The 10,210-nt window shown below is 54.1% G+C and overlaps 1 protein-coding gene across 1 annotated transcript; it reads right to left on the reverse strand.

Annotated features, from left to right (window-relative positions):
* Positions 1-2,386: 2,386 nt before the first annotated feature.
* Positions 2,387-9,829, reverse strand: KRT32 (keratin 32). Its single transcript, XM_003996856.6, has 7 exons — positions 8,699-9,829; positions 7,939-8,021; positions 7,605-7,761; positions 6,156-6,317; positions 5,949-6,074; positions 5,017-5,237; positions 2,387-2,814 (listed from the first exon to the last, which is right to left on the reverse strand). Exons 1-7 carry the CDS (start codon positions 9,164-9,166, stop codon positions 2,685-2,687), a joined length of 1,347 nt encoding a protein of 448 aa, XP_003996905.5. The 5' UTR covers positions 9,167-9,829; the 3' UTR covers positions 2,387-2,684.
* Between the last annotated feature and the right edge of the window lie 381 nt (positions 9,830-10,210).

The following is a 10,210-nucleotide window of genomic DNA, read 5'->3' on the forward strand; positions in this document are numbered from 1 at the left end:
AATAATAATAAACCTTCGTGCTTGGAGAAAACATCAGGGAGACCCGCTAGGCTTGGCATGAGAGCACTTACTTTGATTCCCACCTGTTGGTTGGTGAGTGCATCTTTCCAACTCTCTGGGCCTTAGACTCGCCATCCATAAATGGGAGAGGCTGGGCCACATCATCTGGAAGGCTCCTTATGATTCTGATAGCTTAGGATAGTGTTGTTGAATAGAACTTTCTGGAATAACAGAAATGTTCTACATCTGCATTCTGGTATGGCACCCCTAGCCACATGTAGGTACTGAGCACTTGGAATGTGGCTCGTGTATTGAGGAACTGAATTTTTCAATTTTATTTCATTAAAAATTCAATAGCCACATGTAGTCTGTGGCTACCATATTGGACAAGACAGAACAGGTCTAGGATTTTAGAACCATAGATCTGGTTCTGTTCAGTCTATCGTGTTTATCAAGCTAAGCACATTCTAGACAAATTTGCACGGGGACTGAAATTAAGAGGGATTGCCAGTTTGTACTCAGTTATGAGAATATCCACATGGCCAGAAGCTCCTCTCTCTTGGCATTCCAGATCACCGAAATGCTACCCTCACCTCCCCACTCAGGAACCACAGCTGGCTAAGCAGTGTGTTTGTGTCTCCCATCAGGCTCACAGCCTCGCCTGCCAAGCCTGCATGCCGGATCCTGTCCCGAGAGCCCCAGGCGGCTCCAGGAGCCAATTCACTTCTCATCATTTCTTGGCAAGTCCAGAGGGCAGATCTTTAATAGAAACATCACCTCAGCTCATTAAGGAAGAACAGTGTGTTTAGAGGTTGAGGTTCAGAAAGGTGTACAAGATTCCTGTTTCTGGCCCTTTCCTCTTAATCCGCCATGGCCAGTCTTGCCAAGTCAGGTCCTCTGCTGAGCCTCTCAGATTGAGCCCTGATTTTTTCCTTCCCACTGTCGCAGCCTGAGCTGAGGCCCCATTAGCTTCTTCCACATACTAGTTCTCAGCTCTGTCCCTGCCCCTCAGCCATCTTTTTTATACTCCTCGGTGAAACTTTCTGAAAGGCCACTCCGGCCATGCCACCCTTGGGCTCAGAACCTACAGCAGCCCTCCCACAGCTTTCTGGATGGAGTCCAGGCTCCATCAGAGATACCTGGGGCCTCCCCGTGGTCTGACACCTTCCTACCACATGAGATTTATTCCCACCCACCTTCCACAGGGACCCGCTGCTCCAGCCAGCAAGGCCACTCGAGGCGTCTGGAGCCAGGCCTTGGCTTCCACGCAGGCCCCACGCGCCTCTACCTCTTTTTTGCTCAGTAGACATTCAGGCCCATCTCAAAAGCCACCAGCTGCAGGAAGCCTTCCCTGCTCTCCCCAGGCCAGTACTTTGTCCCAGCCGTTGTTAGCACGTGCTCTTTCTAGGTAGCAATTTGCCATGTAGTGGAGTGCTTCGAATAAGTGCTTCAGGGCACACAGCTGGACCTGGGTTCGAATCTTGGTCCTTGCATGTAACTTTGGGCAACTGACTAACCCATTCTGCACTCCTCGGTTTTCCATTTCTAAAATGGACATGAGGCCTCCCTTACACGGTGGTTGTGCAAGCCGCATAGGCCGGTCTATACAATGTGCCCGGCACGGTACCACGTGCACCATATGTGCTCAGGAAGCGGTAGTCATGGTTATTATTATTTACACTGGCCCCAGCTCCCTCGCCAATCATAGGCTTCCAGACAGTGAGGATCACTGGCATTTTTTTTTTTTTTGGTAGCCCCTCCCTGCATAGAGCTGTAGTTTGCAAATACGAGGACTCAGAATACAATTGCTTGATTTATCCCTGGGGCCTAACAGCCTATACTGAGTCCTGGGTCCACTGCATACTAGTTGGATGACCTTTGGGCAACTTTCTTAACCTCTCTGGCTCTCAGCTGCCTCATTTACAAAGGGGAGAAATAATGGTACCTTTTTTCACAAGTTGTTGCAATGTTTAAATGGGGCACTAAGGAAGTATCTGGGGGATGACCCTGGGGGTATCTACATCTAAGTAGGCCATTAGTGAAGACTTTTTGAATGAATGAATGAATGATCCCATTGTAACAGCTGTAATGAGGTGGGGAGGTGGGGTCATAACAGTATTCTTCTCAATTACAGTAGTTTGGCCTAGGTTTCAGGCATAATTATCTCCCTCTTCTCTTTATTCCTTTATGACTTGGCTCTGGACAGATTACCTGGCTCTAACTGGCTTATGGCATGCGGACCTTTCTAGCGAATGCCTCCCAAGCCTCCGTGGAAACAGACGAGGCCCAAAAATAAGTATAGAATTTGGCCACTTTCCTCTTGAGCCCAACTGAGTAGAACTGGCTGGTGGATACACAGCAAAGGCGACAAATAGAGAAAGATGCGTTTGCAGGGCCACTGGATGAGGCTTTATTCGCCAGTTTACTAACAGCACGTGCCCTTGAGGCAGCACAGACACCCAGAAACATCAGCCAAGAGAACAGTCTGGCTGTGGAAGTGAGAGGCAGTTTTCCAAGACGTGGGGGCCCGGGGCGCCCCCTGCAGATCCGAGCATGTAGCACACAGCCCACCTCCCAGCTGGAGGGCTTCCTTGCTGACCACTGAATGGGGGTCAGACTCCGCCTGAGGAGGCTCCAGCCTCCCAGCTCCGGTCTGTCCAGGATCCACCGACCCTGAGGGACTTTCAGTAGCGGACCTGAGGACAGGGCACACAAGGCACGCAGACGGTGCGGGGCACACAGATGGTGCGGGGCACGCTGGGGGAAGGTGCACAAGGGGGACAGGAGGGAGTGGAGCACGGGTTACAGGGCAACCTGCGGAAGACAGGCACAGGGGGCAGGATTAGAGAAAAGCCCAAGGCAGCAACGAGTGCGTGGCTCTGCCCCCAGATGCCTCGCAAACTCACCCGCTGCTCACCTTCTCCACTCGGCTTCCCTAATCCCACCTCCGTCATCTTTGCCTGTGTAACCCTTAACTGGCCTCCCCAGCCCCACCCCGGCCCCTCCTAACCACTGTCAGCTTCGTGGCCAGAGTGATCTTCCACAGACACAAATATAAGTACGCCACTCCCTGCCTAAAACGTTCGGTGGCTCCCATTTGGGCCAGGATGGAGAGCAGCTTCCTTCAACTCAACTGTCACATCCTCCTTGAAGCCCTCCATGATCTCTCTGTGTCAAATCCCCCAACGGTACCGTGTGCCCCCTCCCAGCGTGATGTGTGATTGTCCTGTTACGGTCTGTCTCCCCATTAAACAGTGAGGTCAGCAGCCGTGTATGCATGCACATCCTGCATACCTGGCCTGGAGCAGGCACTTAATAAGAATGTGTTGGATAAGGTGAACTCAGTAATTAAAACAGAAGGAAGACATGGCAAAAGGAGAAAGGATGATCTCAGAGACCGACAGGTGTGGGCTCAAAACCAGAAACCACAGCCTGGACAGTAGATGGGAACCAAACAGCCCAGAAACTGGACAGGGAGCCCAGGGACCACATCCAGCCTGAAATATGTTTCGTGTGGCCAGCACCATATTCTTTTCTCATTTGTTGAAAATGTTTCAAAATCAGAAGAATTTAACATTTAAAAGACATCTAGATTCCCAGTTTCTCGTGAGCAATCAGAATCCAACCATACTGGATGTGCCTCTCACACGGTAGAAACGGTCCTCATCGGGGGTGGCGCCCTCGCCGGAGTAGGCATCGCTCTTTGGCTCCCCAGGGTCCCACCGTGACCCGCGTCACACATGTGCATCAGCACCCTGTTCCTTGAAAAGCATTTGATTTTGCAACCCTTGCCCCAGAGGGTGAAATTGAATGACAGACAAGCAAAGCTGAACGTGGACTAAGAAACCGCCTACAGGGAGCGCCTGGGTGGCTCAGTCGGTTAAGCGTCCGACTTCAGCTCAGGTCATGATCTCACAGTTCATGGGTTCAAGCCCCACGTCGGGCTCTGTGCTGACAGGTCAGAGCCTGGAGCCTGTTTCCAATCCTGTGTCTCCCTCCCTCTCTGCCTCTCCCCGGCTCATGCTCTGTCTCTCTCTGTTTCTCAAAACATAAGATAAAATGTTTAAACAAATTTTTTTAAACAAAAACAAACAAAAGAAACTGTCTACAACAGTAATCAGCCCAGCAGGTGTCCACGGGCCCGAGGTATCCTGTGCCCAGGTGACCGCCAGGCCTTGCTGAGTGCCTGCCCCACCCGGATTCCGACTCTCCCCACTGCTCACATGCCCAGGACCTCCTGGACAGTTTCCCTGCCTGGACCCTCTTCCCTCTACTTCCTGCAACCACCTGTGCCATCTTCCTGAAGAACAGCTTTGAGCTTTCACTGACTCACTCAGGAAACATTTACTAAGCATCTACTACATGCCAGGCGCAGGAGATAAAAATAGTTTCTACGATCTCTGAGTTCTAGATGATTACCATCTCACTGGGGAGATAGGCCGTTAAGCAAACTCTATCATTTCCTCCTCAAAACAAAACAAAACAAAACAAAAATGAGGGCATCCCACTGCCTATTAAATAAGGTCCTCCCTCCCCAGCATGGCCTTTATGGTTCCCCATGAACGGGCCCCACTGACCTCTTGTGTCTTCCTTCCTTCCCGCCGTAGCCCAATCACGTTAAGCCACCTATTGGTCCTCTCAAATGCAGAAAAATCTTTCCCCCAAGTATGATCTCCAGTTGCCCGTCTCCCTAACCAGATGGAAACAACCTGAGAGCAGATGCCCCGTCATCATCTGTCTCCACATCCCCAATGGCACCGGGTACATGGGAAGCCCTGGGAAGGAGTTGGCTGACTTGGGAAGGAGTGCAGTGGCCTCCAGTGGGCCAGGTTTGGGATGGCAGCATGAACACCTGCCTGACTTTCTTTGGATCATACCAGCTTCCTAACTGCTTCTTAATCACGACAGGGCTCTATCTCCTGGGTAAGCCCTTGTAGCCTTCTCCTATAGCCTCCTATAGCCTTCTCCAAACCCATGTTTGCACCCATGTGTACAGCCTCAGCTGGGCCCACTCACTTGCAGTCCTCGCTCTCCAGCAGGCCCCGGTACGTGTTGATCTCGCCCTCCAGCCGGGCCCGCACGTCCAGCAGCACCTGGTACTCCTGGTTCTGCCGCTCCAGGTCACAGCGGATGTCGGCCAGCTGGGCCTCCACGTTGCTGATCAGGCACTGCATCTGGGCCAGCTGGGAGCTGTAGCGCGCCTCGGTCTCCGCCAGGGTGTTTTCGAGAGAGTCCCTCTACGGCAAAAGGAAAGACACAGTAGCTGAGGAGCAGACCTATTCTCCTGGTTCAGAAAGAACCAAGAAAAGCCAGGTCTCTCTTTGGGCTTGGGAATGACCCCTCCCTACCTAAGTCACTGTGGAAACTGAGGCCCAGGAAGATTGAATGATTGTTCAAGCTTAAGCAGCTGGCAGGTAACAGACTGGGATGTGAACCCAGGTCCCCGTGACCCTAAACCCCTTATTCCTTCTTCAGCCTCGGTCTGGCTTCAGACTTTGGATCTGAGGTTCCCCAGGCTCCTCCCCGACAGCATCGTCAAGATCTGTGGCCTTCAGCCCTGGCTGTGCTTTGAAGTCACACGAGCGCCTTTAAAAGGTCCTTGTGCCCGGCCCCCACCTCCAGAGACTCTGATTTCACTCATCCAGAGAGGAACTAAGCATGGGGAGTTTTCAAAACTCCAGTAGGAAGCCTGCGTTTAGAAGGTTCAGACCAAGCAGAGAACACGCCTTCCTGGGGAGTTGTGTTTGACAGGGTCCACCTAACCCATGTCAGGGTTGAGACAAGCCCCTTTGATCTCCGGGATGGGTCTTGGGAGCAACCTCAGCCTAGGAGAGGTCAGCCGGGCAAACGTCTGTGGTGGCTGAATCGGGGCCCCCTCCCCCCGCCTGGATGCCGGCACCTAAGCGCATTTGCCGCCTGGGATCCAGAGACCACCCGGCAGCACCCACCAGGCTGTGCTGGGCCTGCAGCTCGATCTCCAGCGTGTTGACCGTTCGTCTCAGATCGATGATGTCCGACTGGTAGCTCTGAAGCTGCTCGGAGCTCGTGGCCACCTGCTGATTGAGCTCCTCCATCTGCAAAGGGGGAGACAGGAGAAGGGCAGGAGAGCCTTCTCAGGGACCCTAGGGAGGCCGGCCCACCTGCGAGAGGCCCACCTGCATGTTGAACCATTCCTCCACGTCCCTGAGGTTGGTCTCCACCACAGTCTCATACTGACACCGCATCTCCTCCAGCATCCTGTTCAGGTCCACGGGCGGTGCAGCATCGACCTCGATATTAAGGCGGTCCCCCAGCTGGCACCGGAGGGCACTGACTTCCTGAAAAGGCACGAGTGTGAGGTCACGAGATCCCACTCACCACCCCAGGGAGACACAAAATGGTGGGACGAAAGATGCTAGGATGTCTATGTTAGAGGGGCCCTTTGAGGCTTGCCGTCCACTCTGCGGAAGCTCTGTGGTCTTCCAGCTCCGACCGGATGTTCCCATGATGGCGGCAGGGCTCCATCACACTTCCTGTCACTTTGGCAGAAGCCAAGAGCAATGCCAGGGTTTGTCTGATCTCCTCGGGCCAGAATGGGAAACCCATGTCCCCATATTCCCAGCCACCCTCCCGGCCTGTGTTCGTCTGGGAGGGAGGACAGCAGGAGCCTGGCTTCACTTGGTTCAAGGCCTGAGTGAGAGCAGACGCCTCCCCAGGCTTGGCTGCCAAAGAGAGAAAGTTGTCTCAGAGGCTGCCCGAGTGTGCGATAATGCCTCATTAGTGGCCTCTTGGTGCCGTTCCCAGTTCTCTGATTTAAGTAGGATGAGTCAGGTACCTCAGGGCACCCAGTGAGTACATGGTGACTGATTGTTACTTTGCATTTAAGCCTAAGGAAACCCAGCCAGGATTCAGAGGCACTTGCTCTTTCAAATCCCAACTCAAGAGGTTGAGAGTCAATGCAGAGAAGGTGGAGGGTGGAGGGCGTGGCACCAGAGGTCCGGTGGTCTATGCAACACACAGGTGCCCGGGAGGGAGCGATCTCCCTCCGCGGACGTGCCGGAGATGAGGAGGAAAGTCAGAAAATAAAGTGTCGACCGATGGATTTTGGATTAAGTATATTATATGCAAACAGGAGCAAAGAAGAAGGATAGGATGGGGTCAGAAGAAAGAAAACCACTGCAGTTGACTCTCCCTTGGAAGAGCCCCAGCGGCCGAGCCTTCCGGAGAGGGACAGGCCATTCCATGTGAGCTCTGGAACACAACCCCCTTTGGGCCTCAGGCACCACTCTGCCCCCAGAAAGTGATTCTCATGAGAAAAATGCAAGCATCTGGCAGTCACACAAGACCAGGAAATGCAGAAGAGAAGGTTGCTTGCATTTCTGAGCAGGGAGCAAGTGACGGGTGTTTCACACCCATGACCTCATGGAACGCTTGCAGTAGCCCCGTGTCATCGTGCTGCTCCGTTTTGCAGGTGAGGAGGCTCAGAAAGGTTCAGTGAGTTGGGCAAGTCACAGAAACAACACACAGCAAGCCTGGGAATTTCAACCCAAGTCTATCCAACCCAAAACCTCACGTGCTTCCCATTCCGCTTCCCGGGGCCACGTCAGCTTGATTTTAGGGCTCACCTCCTCGTGGTTCTTCTTGAGGCACAGCAGCTCCTCCTTCAGGGACTCCACCTGGGCCTCCAGGTCGGCCTTGCACAGGGTCAGCTCGTCCAGGATCCTGCGCAGGCCGTTGGTGTCGGCCTCCACCAGCTGCCGCATGGCCCGTTCCGTCTCGTACCTGCACAGGGACAGGGTCAGCAACCGAGGGCTGAAACTGAATACAGCACTCAGGGAAGACCCGCCGCTACTGGCACTTTTCCAACCCTCCCTGAAACTCACGGAGAGCTGCCCCCAAAGATGTGCGGGGAGGTGGGGGGGGAGGGGGGGTACCCCACCATCCCCGGGCCAGACTCACTTGGTCCTAAAGTCATCGGCGGCCAGCTTGGCGTTATCAATGTGCACGACCATCCTGGCGTTCTCTGCCTTGGTGCACAGAACCTGGGGGCCAAGGCACAAGAGGCGGTGCGTTCAGAATAAGAAGGAAAAAGAGCCCAGAGGAAAAGCTGGCGGCTGAAGGGACTCAGCAGCCTGCTGACCATCCCTGCAGGAGCCCCTCTTCTCTGGGACTCTGGGGAATATTTGGTGAACTGCTAGTCCTTGGAGAACTACTAGGATTTATATTTGAAGCACCTACGTTCTTCATAAATCCAAACGCCCCACTTTGGTCGCAGTGAACAATGTGGAAGGAAACAACGTCGTTAAGTCCGAAGTCCTTCGTGGGACAGGCAGATCCTTAACAAGCGCTCACATTGACTAAAAACTCACCGTGTGCCAGAGGCTGTGTTAAACACTTCACGTGCATCAACTCATGGAATCCTCTGGACAGACCCCTTAGGTGCGAACCATTACTGCAACCAGTTTACCGATGAGGACACCGGGGCCTAGGGAAGGGAAGGCCCCCCTCCCAAAGCCACAAAGTGGTAGAACTGAGTCTACCTCCCAGACCTCTTTCCATGTTAAGGACTCTAGCTGAACCCTCAAACTGTGAGACAGTCCTATGCCCTGGGGAAGTCTCTTTCCCCTGAATGAGGCTTAATAAGCTAATGAGATTCAAATCTGGAGCTCCAGGCCTTCCGGTTGCCTTCCCGGTGAGTCCGTTCACCGCTCGCCCTCACCTTCTGCTGGAGCTCCTCGATGGTCCTGAAATAAGACTGGTAGTCAGGACACAGGGTGGGCACTTGAGACTGGCAGGCCTCTTGGATCCTGGTCTCCAGCTCCGCGTTCTCCCGCTCCAGCTGGCGCACCTTCTCCAGGTAGCTGGCCAGGCGGTCGTTCAGGAGCTGCATGGTCTCCTTCTCGCTGCCATTGAACGTCCCTTCACAGTACCAGCTGCAGGTGCCCATGGAACTGGCGATACCACTGGCTGGCCGGCAGCTGCTGGGCCAGCAGGAGCTGGATAGGTAGGTCTTGGAGAGGCAGCTGGCTGGCCGGTAGGTGGTGGGCGTGCAGACAGAAGGCACGTATGTCATGGGCTGGCAGACGTAACCCAGGCACAGCTCGGGCCGGCAGCTCATGCTGCTGGAGCAGACAGAGGGGGGCCGCGGGCAGCTCTTGATGGAAGCTGGTGAGCAGTTGGATACCATGTCAGGGAGGCCCCTTCGCAGCGACAGCTACCTGGATTGTCAGTGTCCACAGACCCCATCCTGCTCGGGCCTTTTTATACCCCTGGAATGAGGGGGCTCACGCTAGAAAGTCACCATGGGGTGGTGTGGATGTTTATACACAGCCCCAGAGGAAGCTGCTAATTAATTTATAATTTGGTTTCCAATAAGGAACTCCTTTCCTTGTAAAAGAGGCTAAGCTAGTCATTTGGCTAAAGCAGGACTCTGGGCTCCTGTCATTGATCACCAGGGGAGAGCTTCAGGACACATCTTCAAAGGATCAGCTTTGGGCTTGGGTCCTCATTACCCGGGCGGGGCCACCCGGACACCACAGCACCTGGCCCTGTGCCGCCAATGCCCGCTGCGCCCCCGCCCGCTCGGGCCCTGAGAAAGGGCCGCAGTTCCGTGGGGTAGCTCTTCCTTTTAATGAGAGCATTCCCTGTGGGAAGAGGCCTGCCCCTTAAGGAGGAAATGTGTGGGTGCCAGAAGTTTCACCGATACTGCCAGTGCTATAAATCGAAGGAGCTGGGAAACAGAACCTCAGAGCCTTCTAAAGCTGCATCGCCGCCCTACCTAGGGGGAGAAGTGATCTCAGGGAGGAGACATCCAGACAGAACCCGAGACCCAGACAGAAAGCCTAAGAATCAGGGGCATCTTTTCAGCTGGATGCTACTAAGAAAGAGAGACGTGGGGATCCCGCTCTCGGGAAAGTGTCGTGATCATCCCGGTGGGGCAGACGCTCTATCTTGACCATCTCTGGATCCTCCCTTCGTGAATCACCGCCCCCATAGACAGAGATGTCGAGAGTTCATGACTGTTAAAAGGACAGGGGTGGACAGGCTGGAACAGGCTCTACTTTCGCTTTCTACAGCGCAGGGCTCCCCGCGGGACCTCAGAGATGGGAGGCAGTGTGAATCAGCTCCCTGGAGAAGTGGCACCCTGCAGCCCTGGTGTGAGCTAAGCCAGGGGACTGGAGCAGGCATCTCCAGTTATAGAAGCCTCGGGTATTCCTTAAGAAAGCGACAG

Source organism: Felis catus, chromosome E1 (genome assembly GCF_018350175.1).
Source record: "Felis catus isolate Fca126 chromosome E1, F.catus_Fca126_mat1.0, whole genome shotgun sequence".
NCBI lineage: Eukaryota > Metazoa > Chordata > Mammalia > Carnivora > Felidae > Felis > Felis catus.